The following is an 18,874-nucleotide window of genomic DNA, read 5'->3' on the forward strand; positions in this document are numbered from 1 at the left end:
CTGTGGGCATATTTGTATTTCACTTGGGTTTGCCTTCTTTGGGGAATTTAAGTGAGATTTAATCCATGCATAGATTTTTGTGCACACTTTCTGCACTGAGGGATATTTTGGACTCCTTCTATGCTCCTTGCTCATTCTTGTAAAGATATTTTAATTGACACTCATTTGCGTAGAACTAATTTTTTTGTATAATGTATATATACCTATGTGTCTGTAACAGTGCAATCACTACTGTTTTATGTAGGCCAGAAATCACCTGAAAATGTAGACACCACCTTTTTCTTGTGATCTAAAGGTATGGAACACTGACTTATGTTTGCTGTTTAGTTTGGGTATAGTTCTGTTAAAGAACTCCTTAAAATTCTTACTTCCCCTTCTCACAATGTTGTGTCAGAACATGATTCAAATCCTGTTTATGGTTTCTATCACTGCAAAATTCTTACATCTATGGGCCTCTTTCATGGAATTAAATGCCTTTTTAAAGTCAATGAAATTATGCTGTTGCAAAGAAAAGCAGAGAAATGGGAAGGAAAATTAAAATTTTGCACTTGTAGAGACTGAACAGGATTTTCTTCTCTATTACCAAGTAATAAACATGAAAGCATATTTTGTACTGTATTTTTAGAAGTTAAAGGGAAAGGACAAAGGGAGCGTAATAATTACAAATCAATTATATTACTGTAAATTCATTAAAATAATTTTGGTTGTCCCTGTATTCCAGTGTCATTCATAAAAAAATGCATAGTAGTAAAAAAGTAAGATATTTTTATGCAATATTCTCCTCACATTAGAACTGGATCTCTACATATTCCTTTTTTCTTTCTCTCCTTTTTTTTATTATTAAGAACAGTTAAGTGTGCTCTGTAACAAGATGACCAGAAATAAGGGGAATATATTCAGTTGTTATGTGTGGCATTTTCTCAGCACGGGAGATTTTTGCATTAATGTTCTCAATGTGAATGTATATTTTTATATTTAAAGTAATGCTAATATTTAGGAGGAAGCAGCAGTAGCTGACGTAATTGAATCAGAATTAAATCTATCTTACACAAACAATGATAAATTGATTAAGAAAATCTTTTAAATGGAGGAAAGTTATTAATTAACATTCCTCAGAAACTAAATTACTTTCTAATGCACATACCAGCTTTCCAGTCACCTATATGTCAAGATGAGATCTTGAGTTCAAGATCCCTAAGCAAAAATTGGTTTTACTTTGTTTACCTGTTAATGAGATTCTTCCAGTTATTTACAAATTGCTGTCAGTTGCAAACAACTTTAAATGGAGTGACTTTAAGCATTAAAACTACTCCTATAGTATGTTCAGTAATGTTCATACCATTTCTTATTTCTGAATTTGATGTGTCCTCACGGTGAGGCCACCATGTCTCAAAAAATCTGTTATCTTCTAAGACTATCCCATCACTCACTTGGAATACTAATTTTTGTTCAAAATATTCACCTTGCCCAGTCGTGTTGCCTAAAATTTTAAAATCAGGAGTGGCAAGTACTAATAACCCAGTACCCGGGCAAAATGACTGAAGTGTTGAGGCTAATGCAAATGTGTCACTTCAGTGTCTTCTCAGTCATGACCCCTCAATTAATATTTAAGATTTGTATGTTAAAAGACAGAGTTAATTGTGCTTTCTGACATGGTGGTAGGAAAGAGAAGTATGACTGTCTGGCCCAGTGTTGTGCTGGGAATGAATTACTCCATGATGTGTCCTTGATCCATTCCTTGTGTTGATGTGTAGCACTAACTGGTTGATTAGACAGCAGAGGTCCTTAGGGAGGTTGGCATGAATTGTCTGATGTTCTGTGTCAGCTGGGATGTCAGGGGTGTTTAAGTTCCAAAGTCAAAGAGGTCAGAGGCCCTTTGATTAGGTCCTGCGCAATTCTGAGGTGTGTTTATTTTGCATGTAAATCTGAATATTTTTAGAAGAAAGAGACCCATAACTTGTTTTTTGAGCCATAAGCCACACAGGTCCAAGTCATATTCACATCTGAAATATATGGCCAAGCATCTTTATCTCTACCCACGTAGTGGTGTTTGTGGTTTATGTAAATGTATAAGTCTTGGTTTAAGTTTTGTACATTAGACAGGAGCACCTGGTTCACCTAAGCTACAACTATTAAATCTGGAGTAATCCTAGATTTGAATGAACTTAGTATGGGACAACTGATATAGCTTGACTATCTCTTTTCAAAATTTTGTGGTTTTCATAGGAATCAAAAAGCTCACCATTTTATTTTCAGATTTAATGTTATCTTCATTTCTACAAAGCAAGTATCTTAAAAAAATTAAATATGTTTATTTGTCATCAATGTATATTGAATGTTAACATGTATGGTTAATTTGTGAAATAAATATGAAATTATTTAACTCCATTGCTTCTTGTACTTTATTCATTTTACAAACATATCTAAAATATGAAGAAGTATCTGTATAGTTCTCCTCTCATAAATATCCAGGAACACACAAAAGTGCATTAATTTTTGCCACACTCCTATGTATAAAGCATTCTCCTGTTCTAACATGGGTTTCACTCTGCAATTTTTATATATTTAATTTTTTTATTTTATTGGCCCAATTCTGCCACCCATTCTCGAATTTATTTGCACAATTTATTACTGTTTTAACAAGGTTGGTAAGTAATGCTGAAGGACTGCTATAATTTTTTTTTACTTAAGCATTTCTTCTCTGCAGTTAATCATTGCATGCTATGTCACTGTAATCACTGTGCTATGTCATTTATATTATGGCATTTGTGGCAAGACTAATAATTACTAAAACAAATGAGAAAGAATTGGGTGACAGAGTTTGTTCATTTTTATGTTTGTTGGAGTGCAGCAAAAATCTTTATCTCTCAATAAGTTTTAAAATTGAAGACACTGTAATTGAGAAGCTTCTCAATTACAGTGCCTAGAGAAATTACAGTGCCTAGAGACATTAATCTGCTCACACGTTTATTCTTTTTTTTAAACTTATATCTGTCAAATACTCTAGGCCTTTACTGAGGAAACTTTACTCAGTGAGGACAACTGTATTTGATTTCCAAAGGTTTTCCTTGCATCATGCTTTTCATGAATTTTTCCATTCCTGGAAATTCCATATTTCACTGATGTTTCTATTGTCAAACATCTGCAGAGATGTTCTTGCCTCTGTTTCCTCTCATTTTAAACTGCTGTTGGAACTAAAGTTATCTAATGCATAGATCTATAAATTCAAAAAGGCAAGAAAACAAAAAATCTTAAAAGTCTGTTCTCTTCTCTGACATTGTGCGAGTTTTAATATGCCACATCTTGACAGAGAGGAGTTCAAAAGCAGAGATTTAAATCAATTATATTAAATCAAAGGTTTAAACTTGTGATGTTTGTAATAATGATGCTGTAAACTTAAGGGTCCAATGACAAAACCAGGACAAAGCTGTTAAGGTAGAAGTAATCTTTTGGTATGCTAGACAAAAGATAGAGTTTAAAGAGATGAACTATGCATCAAAAGAAAGGTTTAGTGTGCTGAAAAGATTGTGGGTTTGTTGGTTGGTTTGGTGGCGGGGGGTGGGATTCAATCCTAATTGTGGCATTCTGGTTGTTTTGTTGGTGTTTTGAATTATATCAGTGTCTTAGCACTGTTCTGCTGTATTGTTTGCATAGGTGTACATACAAATATGTATGAGACATGCCACTTTAATTATATCTGTGAAATGCATCAATGTTGCTTGATTGTTCCTTGCACAGTGCACCCTGGAGGGATATGCCTAACCCATACTGTGATGTCAGGTTTAAAGACACACCCATCCTGATCAAGATAGGAAATTCTTAAGCAACCTGACAACACAGCATGTCTTACTCATTTTGGCAGGCATGGCATCAAGGAGAGAACACAGACCTCCTGTTCATTGCTAGCTGCTGTATAGTATTGAGAAAGCTTCCAGCTCTAGAAAAATAGATGGCCTAACACTGTGTATTGCTATATACGAGTGTTCTCATAAATATTCTAGTAAAACTAAACAATTTTTTTCCATACAGACATCACTAGGTCTCTTATTGCCTCTTCTGAGGAAGGAAGAAGTGAAGGCTACAGCAGCGGCCTTCAGTTGCCTGATAGAGAGAAAACACTTGAATTTGAGCCTGGAAAACCAGTTTATTCCAACAAAGCAAAGATGAAAATTGAGGAAGAGGGCAAAGCCCCTGTTTTCCTCAAACAGATCTCAGATGTTGAAGTCTGGCAGGGAGATGTAGCTAGGCTCTCTCTTTCTGTTACTGGCAGGCCCACACCCAAAATCCAGTGGTTTTTCAACGGTGGGAAGCTAACCCCATGCATGGACTGTAAGTTAGAATTTGCTGGCAGTGACCACAGCCTCGTCCTCCCACGAGCAGGAGTGCACGATGAGGGTGAGTATCGGTGCATGGCCAGCAATGCTCACACCGAGACCAGCTGCAGCGCCCAGCTCCACGTGCGCCAGAGGCAGCCGGGCTCTCCCTGCTTTGCCAGGCAGCCAGGCAGCGCGCTGTGTGCCCCGGGCTCCACGGCAGTCTTTGAGTACACTGTGGAGGGCAGGCCGTGCCCCGACGTGCTGTGGTCCAAGGGGAGCGAGCGGCTCCTCTCTGACGCCCGTCGCTCCATCGCTCAGCGCCCTGACGGCTCGGGCTCTCTGACAGTGTGGCACTGCGTGGAGGAGGACTCTGGGCTCTACACGTGCAGGGCTGTGAGTGCCCTGGGTGAGGCCACATGCTCTGCTGAGCTCCTGGTGCTGCGCCAGGAGCACGCTGTGTGCAGCCAGAGCCCGGCCTTGCAGCACTCTGCGGTGGCAGAGGAACAAAGCCCTCTTTTCTACGAGGAGGCTGGAGACCTTCCTGCAGTGGAAGAAGCATTCAGACTTGAGCCTATGAGGGAGCCTTCAACCCTCCTTCAGCTCCAGATGAGCCAGGCAGTGTACGTGCTGCCCAGGGAGGACATCTTGCCTGGCCTGCCACCAATGTGTCTGGCAGTGCAGAGTGTTGAAGAGATGCTCACCCAGGTGGCCTCAATACAAGAGAGCAGCGGGCTTCTGGCAGAGCCCCTGGAAACCCTCCCTGCTGGCTCCCAGGGTGTGGTGCCTGCAGCAGTGATGGAGACACAGCTGCCAGGCTGCCTTGGGACTGTAGCTGCACAGATACTCATGCCCAAAGAGGAAATCATCTCCAAGGCAGCAGAGCAACTGGCTGTTCTGAAGACAGAGGCTTCCCAAAGCCTTCTACAGGTGTCAAGCACCACTGAGAGCCATGTCATGGATGGTGACCAAATCCAGATCCTTGAGGGCTTTCAGATAGCACAAGGTGAGCTGAAGGCTGAACCAAGATTTCTCTCTGAATTGGCTTTCACTGGGGGCCAAGCTGTCCCCCTGGAGAACATTTCTTTCCTGGAAACAGCAAAGGAAGATTTTGCTTCAAGAATACATGAGGGACAGGCTGTGAGATTTCCCTTGCTGCTGGAAGAAAACCAGTCCATGGAGGAAGAACATGTTGATCTTTCCAAACCACTTAAGCAGTGGCAGAGGACAGAAGGACAATCCCATGAAACCATGTACTCTTGTGAGCTCCAGCCAAGCCAAGTCCTCAACAAAGACAGTGAACTCACTGCTCTGGTTCCCAAGAACTGCAGCTTAGGCATAAAGTCTCAAATTAGAAATGCACTGAAGGCTGCAGTGGTAAGTGGGGAAAACATCTTGTTTTCAGAGCGGCTGGCTGATAAGGAAGATGTTAAAGTACAGGCAATAAACATCACCAAGGCGAATACACATACCTTGTGCACGTATGTTGTGACCACAGGAGGATGCAGTCCCGTAGAAATCCAAGTCTCCTTGGAAGAAGTGAACATTCAGACAGCTGACCAGAAAACGGTCTTAAAGGAAGTTTTCTATTCCTTTCTTTGTGAAGATAAATGTTCCCTGACTGGTGAAAAATCCAAAGCATTTCCATTCTCTGCCAGTCCACTTCTATCAGGAAAATCCTATGAGGAAATCTTTGAGCTGGAGCCCCAGCAGGCTGAGAGAACTATGGAGGCGGAAATACAACTGGAACACCTTTTGTCTGCACAAGTAATCAAGGCTGAGCATGGTCTAATTAAGGATGTGGGCGCTGATGTAGCCTCTGCAGATTTTCTTACAGAGGCACCCACAGACATACTGAAAAGTAAAGAGAAAAGGGAAGAAAAATGTGAGGAAGAGGGCAGAGAGGGTCCAGAAACTAGAGCTGGAAAGCAAGAGGATGCACTGGGCAAAGGTTATCCCATCATACACAGCAAACTGGTTGACACTGTTGTGGAGGAAGAGGAGAGTGTCAGGCTGGTGTCTGTCATAACAAATGTCAGAGAGGTGAATTGGTACTTTGAGGGTAAACTGGTCTCTTCAGGCAACAAATTCAAGTGTTTGCAAGATCAGGACACATACACACTAGTAATAAGCAAAGTGTGCGGGGAGATTCACCAAGGAGAGTACACCTGTGAGGCGCTGAATCAAGGTGGAAAAAGGGCAACAGCAGCAAAACTCACAGTTGTTAAAAGAGGTTGGATTATGGGGATAAAATAATCTTTTTAATGCACTGCTCTACTAATGAACCTCCCCTACTATGCATATCTTTGTACAGAGATACAATATTAATACCATCATGCCACTAATCAGAGGGCCCTCTTTCTCTCTGGATTGATAGTCTCCTTTTACCACATTGCAAGGCCTCTCACTTCCATTACCCCCGTCTTTGGTCAGGAACTTTTTTGTTTCATTGCACTAGCATGTTCAGGACAAAGCTGTATCTCAATCCCAACCATTTCTCCTATTAATGCCTGAGAAGTGGACCTGCTCTTCCCATTTTTCTCACTGCTGCACCCTCTCTCACTCCTTAGAGTCATTGCACTTCTCGTTCACACCATAGTTTCTAACAAGTCCAGAATAGATTACTATATATTTATATCCTATTGCTATTGTGCATTGCTGTTTCACCTTGTTTTTCCAGTATCACCACTGTTTTCTGATGTCATTATGCACTGTAAGACTGTCTGTCCACTGAGTCTAGTACTGCTTTCATTTCTTACAGGTATTTTTTCTTTTACAGTCACTTTATGTGAATTGCAAGTATTTCACCTTTTTGGTTTTTTTTTTACAGTCAGTCAATCACTTAATTTCAGAATGGCAGCAGGCAGGGTTTTGAGTTACTCTCTGCTTCTAATTTCAGTTGCACCAATCCTGAGGAGAAGGCTTGAACCCTTGGAAGTGGCTGTGAATCATGTGGCCAAGTTTACCTGTGAGGTGGAGATGGCTCCCAATGTCAAGTTCCAGTGGTACAAAGCCGGACGAGAGATTTATGATGGGGACAAATACTCCATTCGCACCTCCAACTACCTCTCCACGCTGGAGATCCCAAGGCCTCAAGTTGTTGACTGTGGGGAATATAGCTGTAAGGCTTCAAATCAGCATGGCAGTGTAAGCTCTACAGCTGTTTTAACAGTAACTGGTAAGTACAGACCTTCAAACTCTTCTCTTTTTCCCCAAAATACCGTGGTGTATTGTAATGCTTTCACTTCTATACTTGCATATGTTTATGGTAGGACTCTTGGTTGCCATCAGAATACATAATTTTGGCAGGGACTAGCATAGAAAAGGAATAACATTTGAGAATGCTGCTTTTAGGGGCTTTCTCTATGAAGGCAATCAGTGTGAGAAAGCTTCAGAGGGAAAGAAGGTAGGGGGAAAGAGAGCAGGAAGAAACAGCATGGGCATGGGATTGCTTTGTGAATTCAGTCTTGAAGGTTTATTTCACAAGAAACACTTTTAAATCTGATTTCTTGGTGTAATAGTCACTGTGTGATTATCCTAGCACCCTAAATTTATCCTGCAGCTGTACTTGCGACGCGGGTTATGCAGGGCTGCATACCTGAACATCTTTGTGCCGTCGCCAAAGGGGAGCTCTGTGACTGGGGAAATAGATCTTCTTAAATAAAAGGAGGTTTAAAGGGTTTCAGTTTGCAAATTTTTTTTGTCTATTGAGAACTATACAGTGGGGTTTTTTCTTTAAAGAAAGAAAGAAACAAAAAGCCATTATAGCCATTATCTTTTGGGGGTTTCTTTTATGATGACTCTTTTACTCTGACTTTTCTCTTTCTGGGAGGAGTTCTTATGTGGTCTTTGCTGAGTGCTAGGTGCTAGGGACTAGAAAAAGGTGCATGAACAGTGAAATGCATACAAACTTGCCCATCTTGAGAGAACAGTGAGCAAACATTTCAGTCTTGAGGGAGACTGACATGTTTATTTTCATGAGGGAGACATGTCAGTCATGAGGGAGACTTTGTTTATTTTCCTTTAATTCGTACATTGCTCCAGAGATTCAAAATGCCTTCAAGCTCTGGAGCAATATACACATTGAAGTACAAAACCAAAAGCCAAAATTTATCATCTTTAACACCTCTTACCTCCTTCACTGCTGTTTTCTTTAGCTTAACAGTGTTCAGTCACAAGCTAGCCTCTCTTGCTCTCTGTCTCTGGCAAATGTGGCTCTACTCCTCACCTCTTGATAACATTGAACCCCTTTGTTTTGCAGAGGCATTTCCACCAACGTTTCTTACCAGACCTGAACCTATTACTACTTTTGTTGGCAAAAGTGCCAAGTTCCTGTGTACTGTTTCGGGCACTCCAGTCATCGACATCACCTGGCAGAAAGATGGAACAACTATTTCACCTTCAGACCACCATAAGATCTCCAAAGTGGAAAATAAACATGTTTTAGAAATTTCCCTTCTTACTGCTAGTGACAGAGGGGTTTACACTTGCAAAGCTTCCAACAAGTTTGGGGCTGATATTTGCCAGACTGAAATGGTCATTATAGACAAGCCCCACTTCATTAAAGATTTGCAATCAGTACAGTCAGCAGTTAATAAAAAAATACGCCTTGAATGTCAGGTAGATGAAGACAGGAAAGTAACTGTAGGGTGGACAAAGGATGGAAACAAAATCCCTCCAGGCAAAGATTATAAGATTTACTTTGAAGACAAAATAGCCTCACTTGAGATTCCTCTGGCTAAGGTCAAGGACTCAGGCCACTATGTGTGTACTGCTTCAAATGAGGCAGGAAGCAGCTCCTCTTCTGCCAGCGTCACAGTCAGAGGTAAGATAGTTCTATGCCCCCTTTACCTTTCGTCTTCTTGGGTTCCCCATTTCTTCTTTCACAGGCAAAAGACTTCTTTGGGCTGAAATTACACTGTGAATTCTTCTCAGACCTGCCACCTGATCCGTTTCCTGTGAAGTCTTTTCCCCTGCTGCCTTAGAGTGCACCATGTGTTACTTCAATATTTCTTTCACCAGAGAAAATCAAGATTTGCTCCTGCCTGCAGGATAGAGATGGATGAAGAGGGAAAGCAAAGCCACAGAAGCTGCAGCTCAGCAAAGATTACGCTGATCTCTTGTGAAGCTGTATTTTGTTCTTGCTCTGGGAAGCAATCTTTCAAAACTTTGAATTTCAGCTTTCTCTCCTTTTCCCCCTTTCCTCTTCCCCTTCCCCTTTTTACCATCTCTTCCCCTCTCTTCCCATTTCCAGAACCACCATCCTTTGTGAAGAAGGTCGATCCATCTTATTTACTGACCCCAGGTGACGCTGCACGCCTTCAATGCAAAATCAAAGGGTCTCCTGAAATCCAGATTACTTGGTTCAAAAACAATAAGGAAATCCATGAAAGTAACACACACAAGATGTCCTTTGTCAATTCTGTGGCTGTGTTAGATATTTTGGAAATGAAAGTTGATGACACTGGGACCTACTCATGTGAAGCTGTCAACGAGGTTGGAAGTGACAGTTGCACCACCGAAGTGGTTGTCAAAGGTCTGTCCTTCTTGTTGCTGCCAGTCGCATTCTTGAGAAAAACCTTCCTTACTTTTTTTTTTTTTTTTGCATGGTTGACTAATTATTTCTTACTGCTTTTATAGAGCCTCCATCTTTCATCCGAACACTTGAACCTGCAGAACTAGTGAAGGGCACCAACCCCGTTCTTCAGTGCGAGGTTGCTGGCACTGGACCCTTTGAGATTAGCTGGTACAAAGACAAGAAGCAGATTCGCAGTAGTAAAAAATACAGGTTGACCTCTCAGAAGGCTGTTATTTCTTTGGAGGTGTCCTCATTTAATAGTGCAGATGTCGGTGAATACGAGTGTGTGATAGCTAATGAAGTCGGGAAGTGCATGTGCAGTGCCACATGCATCTTGAAAGGTCAGTGGGAGAGAGAAAACTCCATTTACTGAAGGGAATGGCAAAACCCTCTTATTTCATAAAATGTCTTTTCTTTGGATTTGTGGGAGGCTGGGGAGACTGGGGACAAAGAATATCTTCTTCTCTTAAAATTCTGTGTGTATCTTGAGTCTTATCTGGCGTCAAACCTGTGAATTTGAAGAACATTAATTAATGGGCCATTAGCTCCCAGCTGGAGAAAGCACTTCTCCAACTTGCCCGCTCTTTGGCTGAATTGCAACATGTACTGCACATACTGTCTTACAAAACTGTCTTTAAGTAGCATATTTTATGTGATGATGTAACAGTAGATGAGTATTTTTCTCTTGTGTCTTCTTTGAACTAGAACCACCATCTTTTGTTAAGAAAATCGAAAATGTGACAGCTCTGGCTGGAGATAGTGTTACATTACAGGCCGTGGTGAAAGGGTCAGAGCCTATTTCTGTGACATGGATGAAGGGCAAAGACATTATTAAAGATGATAACAATGTGAGAGTGACATTTGATCACGGTCTAGCAACACTGCAAATTACCGGAGTCCAGCTGAGCTCTGGTGGCAAATACACCTGCGTGGCTGAGAATGATGCAGGAAGTCAGTCCTGCTTTGGTGAACTGGCAGTGAAAGGTCAGTGGAAAAGTGCTGTGATCCCTGCAGTCTCCCACCTGAGAGAAGAAGAAATTTTCTTTTGTCCTTAACACTAGTTGTTTAATTCTGTTGTAGAACCTGCCAAAATAATTGAAAAAGCTGAAATGATCCAGGTTACAGCAGGGGAACCAGCTATTTTGGAGTACACTGTCACAGGCACTCCAGAGCTGAAAACCAAATGGTTCAAAGATGGAAAGCCACTCCCTGCCAGCAAAAAATACAGGATCAGCTTCAAAAATAACATTGCTCAGCTCAAGTTTTATGCCGCTGAAATGCAGGACAGTGGTGAATACACCTTTGAGATATCCAATGATGTGGGCATCAGCTCTTGTACTACCAGCTTCACTGTGCTAGGTTGGTACTGCCTCTTTGCAGAGAGCCCTGTTGCTCTGCTCTGTGCCTAACACAGCCAGAAGCAGAACAGCACTCCTGTTTTTCTCATGTGTTCCTTTCTGTCACTTTTTTCACTCTCAACAGATCGCACTCTCCCTCCCTTCTTTACTAAACCACTGAAGAATATTGACAGCATCATTAGCACCTCATGCCGCCTAGACTGCAAAATTTCAGGCTCTCTTCCAATGACTGTCTCATGGTTTAAGCAAGATACTGAGATCACTTCAAGTGCCAAGTATACAGTACAGTTTGCAGAAGGCTCAGCATCTTTGGAAATAAAACACCTAGATGCAAATGATGCTGGGGTCTACATTTGCAGAGCCACCAACTCTGCTGGTAGCAAAGAGAGCAGTAGCACTTTGTTTATAAAAGGTTTGGCAATTTGTTTCACTTTTCTTGGAATCTTGCTTATCTTGTGATAATACTTTTCTTTCCCAAAATACAAGCCCTCTCTTACTCATTGCATTTTTTTTTCCTTTCAACGCAATCCAGAGCCACCCAGCTTCACTGTAGAACCAGAGTCTCAAGATGTATTGCCTGCATCAACTGTGCATTTCAAAGGAATGTTTAAAGGCACAACACCACTGACAGTGAAATGGTTTAAAGGTGATACTGAGCTGGTGACAGGAGGATCCTGCTACATTATGACAGAAGCATTAGCAAGTTACTTGGAGCTTTATGCAGTCAAACCAACTGACTCTGGAAAATACACCTGCAAAGTCTCCAATGTAGCTGGTTCAGTATCATGCAGTGCAAACTTATTTGTGAAAGGTTTGCGTTCTTGCTCTTATTTAAAATTCTAGCTGCTGGATTAACACAGCAGCACTCTTTCCTGTGTTCTTTCTCCTGAACACTCTTCTTAAATCCACAGAACCTGCTGCCTTTAAGGAGAAGCTAGAGCCGACTCATCTCATAAAGAAAGGTGGATATGCTGAACTGACCTGTGAAGTCACTGGTACTCCTGAGATTAAAATCACATGGTTCAAGGATGATAGAGAGCTAAAAGAGAGTGACAAATACAAGATATCTTTTACAAAATCTTTGGCAATACTCCGTGTTTCAGAGGTTGATACTGAAGACAGCGGGGAATACATTTGCGAAGCCAAAAATGACGCTGGAAAAGATATCTGCAGTAGTGTTGTTACAGTCAAAGGTGTGTGTGACATCCAGCCACACAGTCTGTATCTTTAGCCTCAGTACAGTGGTACTGGCTTCAAAAGTCTGATTAATGCAAATTGCACTTTCTTTTTCACACTATAGAGTCACCTTATTTTAGCAAGGAGTTTCAATCCATGGAAGTCTTGAAGGATTCTGATGTGGTTTTGGAGTGTGAGGTGCTTGGCACGCCTCCCTTTGAAGTGTTCTGGGTGAAAGATGATAAACCCGTGCGGAGCAGTAAGAAGCACAGAATAAGCATTGAGAAATCTTTGATTAGCCTCCACGTTTTCAGGTTTGATGGTTCTGATGTTGGGGAGTATCACTGTAGAGTAACAAACGATGTTGGGAGCTGCCTCTGCCGTTCAGAGGTCACGCTGAAAGGTTAGTGCAAGGTGCAGAACACCAGTAGCATGCTCTTATCCCAGTGTGGTTTTCCATGCCACACTGTTTGTTACACACCAGGCTTATACTTATATAACCACTTTCTTCCTGCCAGAGCCTCCACAATTTTTGAAGAAGATAGAAAACATTAGCTCCCTTCGAGGGGGAACAGTTGTGTTTCAGGCTGCTATTAAAGGTTCCTTGCCCATCACTGTGTCCTGGTTGAAAGACAATGATGAAGTGATTGAAGACAACAATATCAAAATGACCTTTGTGAACAATGTTGCCACTCTTATGGTGAGATCTATTGAGCTGAAACATGATGGGAAATATTTCTGTCAGGCTAAAAACGAGGCAGGAATTCAGAGGTGTTCTGCTCTGCTGACTGTCAAAGGTTGGTCTTAACCTAAGGCTTGCAATGATCTGGGACAGTTCCCTTGTGATTTTTACAGATGTGCTTAACACTCTATCTCCTTGTTTACGACAGAACCTGCTACAATTGTGGACAAGGCTGTGTCAATAGATGTGACTGAGGGAGACCCAGCAACCTTGCAGTGTAAATTTTCAGGAACAAAACCTATTACAGCCAAATGGTTCAAAGATGGCAAGGAACTGACGTTGGGCCCAAAATATAAGATCAGTGTTACAGATACCGTCTCAGTCTTAAAGGTGCTTTATGCAGATAAGAAAGATAGCGGAGAATACATTTTTGAGGTTCAAAATGATGTTGCGAGCAGTAGCTGTTCTGCCAGCATTAATGTCCTAGGTGTGTATGGACTTTCTCTTATTATTACTTTTAGATACCAAATCTTCTCTCCTGAGCTGACATGTGCCACAATCACTGTTGAATTTTTATATTTTTTCTTTTTACTCTGTCTTGGATAGATCTCATTATACCACCTAAATTCACCAAAAAACTCAAGAAAATGGACAGCATTAAGGGGTCTTTTGTCCACCTGGAGTGCATAGTGTCTGGTTCGCATCCTATAAGTATTCAGTGGTATAAGGATGGTCAAGAAATAACAGCAAGTGAAAAGCACAAATACTCTTTCCATGATAATACTGCGTTTCTGGAAATAAATAAACTGGAAGGCACAGACAGTGGCTCTTACACTTGTGAAGCAACAAATAAAGCAGGAAGCAGCCAATGCAGCGGGTTTTTAACAGTAAAAGGTTTGAGTTCCTTCTTTGTCTTCTGTTAGGTCTCTCATGCATAGTTTTGGATTTCCCCATCTCAGAGTAATCCCCTTTCTTTCTTTTTGCATGTTATAGAGCCACCATATTTTGTGGAAAAGCCCCAGTCTCAAGAGGTTGTGCCCAATGCTAGGGTTCAGTTCAAAGCACTGGTGAAAGGGTCTACTCCTCTGCAGATAAAGTGGTTTAAAGACAGCCAGGAGCTCCTATCTGGAGCCAGTCGATCTGTCTGGAAGGATGACACTTCTAGTGTTCTGGAGCTCTTCTCAGCTAGGACATCTGATTCTGGGAACTACACTTGTCAGATAAGCAATGACGTGGGGACTGCAACCTGCAAAGCAACTCTGTTTGTAAAAGGTGTGCAATCCAATCTTCTAATTTTTTGGGTTCTGATTTTTATGTGCAGTTTTGGTGGGAGGGAGAGGAGACCTTTTAGCCTTTTTTTTTTTTTTTTAATTTTGGGGGTTTTTATTCCTACCTTGCATATCATAAAGCCTGAACTTCTTTGTCCATCTTCTAGAGCCCCCCAGATTTATTCAGATGCCAACTTCTGTAGTAGCTTTGCGTGAAGGACAGTCCACCACTTTTGAGTGCCAGGTAGTAGGCACGCCAGAGATCCACATTACATGGTACCTGGATGGAAATGAAGTGACTGACAAAGCTAAGTACGGCATCTCCTTCATAGATGGTTTAGCCACTTTGAGAGTCACTCAAGCCAGAGTAGCAGATAGTGGGATTTATGTTTGTGAAGCCCACAATGATGCAGGTAGCGAGAGCTGCAGCGTCGAGCTGAAAGTAAAAGGTTGGTTTTGAACATCTTGTCATCTCTGTCACATATCTGGGGTGAGGAAGTAGGAGATACTTCTTCTCCCCTCAAAACTATTTGGAGTTATTATCTACTTTCCCCTCATTCTTCTTTATAGAGCCTCCAACCTTTGTTCGGGAGTTGCGTGCCACTGAGGTAGTGAAGGGCTCAGAGGCCACACTAGAGTGTGAGGTGTCTGGTACCCCTCCATTTGAGGTGAAGTGGCTGAAGAACAATAAGGAGATGTTCAGCAGCAAGAAATACACCATCTCCACCAAAGAATCAGTATTTACTCTTACTGTGGCTAACTGTGACATCTCGGATGTTGGTGAATATCAGTGTATTATATCCAATGAAGGTGGGAGCTGTTCTTGCAGCACCCGACTCAGCTTAAAAGGTCAGTCCTCTAGGAAGCACACCTCAATTATATGCCTCAGCTAAAGTGTAGCAAGGGGGATTACTTTATATGATCTTTGTTTTTCCTCTTCCCTTTCCATGACCTCTCTTCTGAACAACAAACAAAACTCACACCACAGAACCACCATCCTTCGTCAAGAAGCTGGAGAACGTCACTAGCGTTTTGAAGGGTGATGCATTCTTTCAGTGTGTCGTAGCAGGTGCTCAACCCCTGTCTGTGTCATGGATAAAAGATGAGAAAATACTAGAAGATGATGAGCATCACCACATTACCTTCGAGAACAGGGTGGCCACACTGAAGCTTACTAATGTAGACCTCAGCCACAGAGGGAGATATGCCTGTCAGGCAAAGAACGAATCTGGCGTGGAGAAGTGTTTTGCTTTGCTTTTTGTACAAGGTGTGTACAAATCATAACCTTGATGAGTACTTGGAAAGTCAGTTCCCTACCTATGTAGCTAACTGCTGTAATTTTTATACTCTTTATACCTCAGAGCCTGCGCAGATCATAGAAAAGGCTAAATCACTTAAAGTCACTGAAAAAGACCCCGTGACTTTGGAGTGTACTGTGGCTGGGACACCAGAGCTCCGAATAAGATGGTACAAAGATGGCAAGCAGCTCCTGCCCAGTAGATACTACACAATGAGCTTTGAAAACAATGTGGCCAGTTTCAGGATTGAACCTGTATCAAAGGAGGATAGTGGCACATACAGTTTTAAGGTTGAAAATGACTTCGGAAGTAGCACCTGTGAAGCTGTTCTGACTGTGCTAGGTTTGTATTGCCAATCCATCAAGGAGGAAATGAAAAATAGTCTCTGTGAAAGATAAGCAAGAAGTTAACTGGTGTGTTTTTGCTATTTTTTTGTGTTGGGCAGATCAATCAATTCCTCCTGTATTTATCAAAAAGCTAACCAAAAAGGATACCATTCTGGGATCTTCTATACAAATGGAGTGTAAAGTCTCTGGGTCACTCCCAATTGTTGCAAAATGGTTTAAGGATGGAAAAGAAATAACTGACAGTGCAAAATATAGAAGCCTGTGCCATGAGAACACTATGTCACTCGAGATTGCTAACCTAGAGCTGGCAGACAGTGCAAATTACACATGCAGTGTCTCTAATGTTGCTGGAAACGATTCTTGCAGTGCTGTCCTGACTGTGAAAGGTTTGAAACTCTTTTACTACTTCTTATCTATGATAAATGCTGGGAAAATCTTATACTAACACTCTTATACATCTTAATATTAACACTGGAAACAGTCCCCATGCTTGCCTCATTGATTTTCTTCATTCTTAGACATTTCTGATATAACTGTGTCTTTTTCTTAAAAACTGCAGAGCCACCAAGCTTCTTAATAAAACCTGAAAGCCAGCAAGCCATACCAGATTCAACAGTGGAGTTTAAGGCCACACTGAAAGGAACACCACCCTTTACAATAAAGTGGTTCAAAGAAGACTTAGAACTTGTATCTGGTCCAACTTGTTTCATTGGGATTGAAGGTTCAACTGGGTTCTTAACCCTCTATTCAGTGGATTCTTCTAGGAGTGGGCACTACACTTGCCATGTTTCAAACGATGTTGGCAGTGACTCTTGCACTACAACACTGTTGGTAACAGGTGTGCACTCTTTCTTGTTGTGTTGTTATCTTTTTGTCTCCTTCTTCTCCTTTCTTTTTGTCAAGCCCACCTTGGTGATCTTTGACACACTGCCAAGTGAATTCCCTACCCTGTGTTTGCAACCCACCATTGTTTGGCTCTTTCCTCACTATTTTCTCTCCAGTATTATTTCAGATCTTCCTGACCCCACTTTTTTTGGTTTTTTAGAACCCCCCAAGTTTGCTAAGAAGCTAGAGGCAACAAAAGTAGTCAAGCAGGGTGACTCAGCCCGGCTTGAGTGCAAAGTAAGTGGATCTCCAGAGATGAAAGTAGTGTGGTTCAGAAACGACCATGAAATAGTTGCCAGTGAAAAATTCCGGACATCATTCATTGACTCTGTGGCGGTGCTTGAAATGAATCATCTCAGCACTGATGAGAGCGGTGACTACATCTGCGAAGCTCACAACCCTGCCGGCAAGGCCAGCTGTAGCACCAAAGTCACAGTGAAAGGTTAGCTGTCCTCTTGTTTTCCAGCTGCAACTTATTTTTCCCCTGGTGGCTGTATCCCTTAGAAATACACAGGAACATGAGATTAATGAATTTCAGGACTGCCCTGTTCTTCATGTCATGTTTGTTTCTTGATGCCCCCTCATCTTCTCTGCCAGTGTCTAAACAAAAGAGATGATGTTCTTAATGCAGATGAGTACTAAACTAGTTTTTCCCCAGTTCTACAATTTTAATATCCAAGACAGTTTGTAGTGGGAATTGCTATATCAAGAAGCTGACATAAAAAGAGAAAGAACAAACACAAACTGACTAGTGTCAGTTTTACACCCTGTATGGGAGATTAATACCAGCTAAATGAGACCTGTACCCTCTCTGCCAAAGGTCTGTTTACCTTTTCAAAAGGGGAGTTAATGGCTCTTAATGCTCACCTTTGTACAAGCTCATTTCATATTGTGCCCAGAAAAAGAGGGAAGTCTTGCCCATTCTGTAGTTATTCTCAGCAGTCCCATTTTCCAGAAGCTGGTATCTGTAGACTCTTTGTTGATCAAAGAGCTTCAGACTACTTTCTAAATGTTCCTTTCTTCCCTTGTTAGAACCTCCTGTCTTTAGCAGGAAGCCTTCTCCAGTAGACATTGTCAGAGGCTCTGAGGTTAGCCTGGAATGTGAGATTTCAGGAACACCTCCATTTGATGTTGCCTGGTACAAAGACAGGAGACAAATCCGCAGTAGTAAGAAGTACAAGGTTACAGCCAAAAACTACCACACGAGCGTTCGCATTCTTAATGTCGAAGCTGCAGACGTTGGTGAATATCAGTGCAAAGCACAGAACGATGTAGGAAGTGACACTTGTATTTGCACTGTGAAGCTGAAAGGTAAAGTACTGGTACATGTGTCTTCTGCAGTGCTCCCAAGGGCGCTGCATGTGCTCTTCCTTGTGGAAACACTGTGAGTATTTACTATAACTGCGTATTTCTTCTTCAGAACCACCAAAATTCTTGACTAAAATAAACAGCATGACAGTTGTGGTTGGTGAACCAGTAGAGTTACAAGCAAGAGTGGAGGGCTCCCAGCCAATTTCTGTGCAGTGGCTTAAGGACAAAGAAGAAATTATCAGAGAAAGTGAGACCACAAAGATCACATTTATAGAAAATATTGCAACTTTGCAATTTGTGCGCACAGAGACCAGCAGTGCTGGAAAATACACCTGTCAGATCACAAATGATGCTGGAAGTCGTGAGTGTATGGCTACCCTAACTATTCTAGGTAGGTAAAAAGCACAAATACATGGAAGTTTCTTTTTAAAGTTAGAAACTTGGCGCTTTTTTTATCAGCTGTATACTTTGCTTATGCCTCTGAGTTCAAAACAAAGAAAACAGAATCCTTCTCTCCCCAACAAGCAGAAGTCAGGTTCCATATTTCCAATAGTCCAGCAATAGAGTTGGAAGGAACCACTCTATATTTCTGTCATGTCTTTTGCTCATGCCTGCTTGGAGAGAGAGATTAAAATATTTTATATTTTAAATGAAAAGA

General features: G+C 41.6%; 1 protein-coding gene across 1 annotated transcript in view; it reads left to right on the forward strand.

Annotated features, from left to right (window-relative positions):
* Window positions 1-18,874, forward strand: part of TTN (titin) — a 238,144-nt gene that overhangs the window by 46,063 nt on the left and 173,207 nt on the right. Inside the window, exons 44-66 of the mRNA XM_058809603.1 lie at window positions 7,213-7,491; window positions 8,575-9,138; window positions 9,568-9,849; window positions 9,954-10,232; window positions 10,597-10,875; window positions 10,972-11,250; window positions 11,374-11,661; window positions 11,782-12,060; window positions 12,161-12,442; window positions 12,550-12,828; window positions 12,944-13,222; window positions 13,316-13,594; window positions 13,714-14,001; window positions 14,101-14,379; window positions 14,543-14,824; window positions 14,946-15,224; window positions 15,364-15,642; window positions 15,737-16,015; window positions 16,119-16,406; window positions 16,580-16,858; window positions 17,066-17,347; window positions 17,938-18,216; window positions 18,326-18,607. Of these exons, the coding sequence (XP_058665586.1) occupies window positions 7,213-7,491; window positions 8,575-9,138; window positions 9,568-9,849; window positions 9,954-10,232; window positions 10,597-10,875; window positions 10,972-11,250; window positions 11,374-11,661; window positions 11,782-12,060; window positions 12,161-12,442; window positions 12,550-12,828; window positions 12,944-13,222; window positions 13,316-13,594; window positions 13,714-14,001; window positions 14,101-14,379; window positions 14,543-14,824; window positions 14,946-15,224; window positions 15,364-15,642; window positions 15,737-16,015; window positions 16,119-16,406; window positions 16,580-16,858; window positions 17,066-17,347; window positions 17,938-18,216; window positions 18,326-18,607 (6,744 nt within the window). The remainder of the gene's footprint in view (window positions 1-7,212; window positions 7,492-8,574; window positions 9,139-9,567; window positions 9,850-9,953; window positions 10,233-10,596; window positions 10,876-10,971; window positions 11,251-11,373; window positions 11,662-11,781; window positions 12,061-12,160; window positions 12,443-12,549; window positions 12,829-12,943; window positions 13,223-13,315; window positions 13,595-13,713; window positions 14,002-14,100; window positions 14,380-14,542; window positions 14,825-14,945; window positions 15,225-15,363; window positions 15,643-15,736; window positions 16,016-16,118; window positions 16,407-16,579; window positions 16,859-17,065; window positions 17,348-17,937; window positions 18,217-18,325; window positions 18,608-18,874) is intronic.

Source organism: Ammospiza caudacuta, chromosome 8 (genome assembly GCF_027887145.1).
Source record: "Ammospiza caudacuta isolate bAmmCau1 chromosome 8, bAmmCau1.pri, whole genome shotgun sequence".
NCBI lineage: Eukaryota > Metazoa > Chordata > Aves > Passeriformes > Passerellidae > Ammospiza > Ammospiza caudacuta.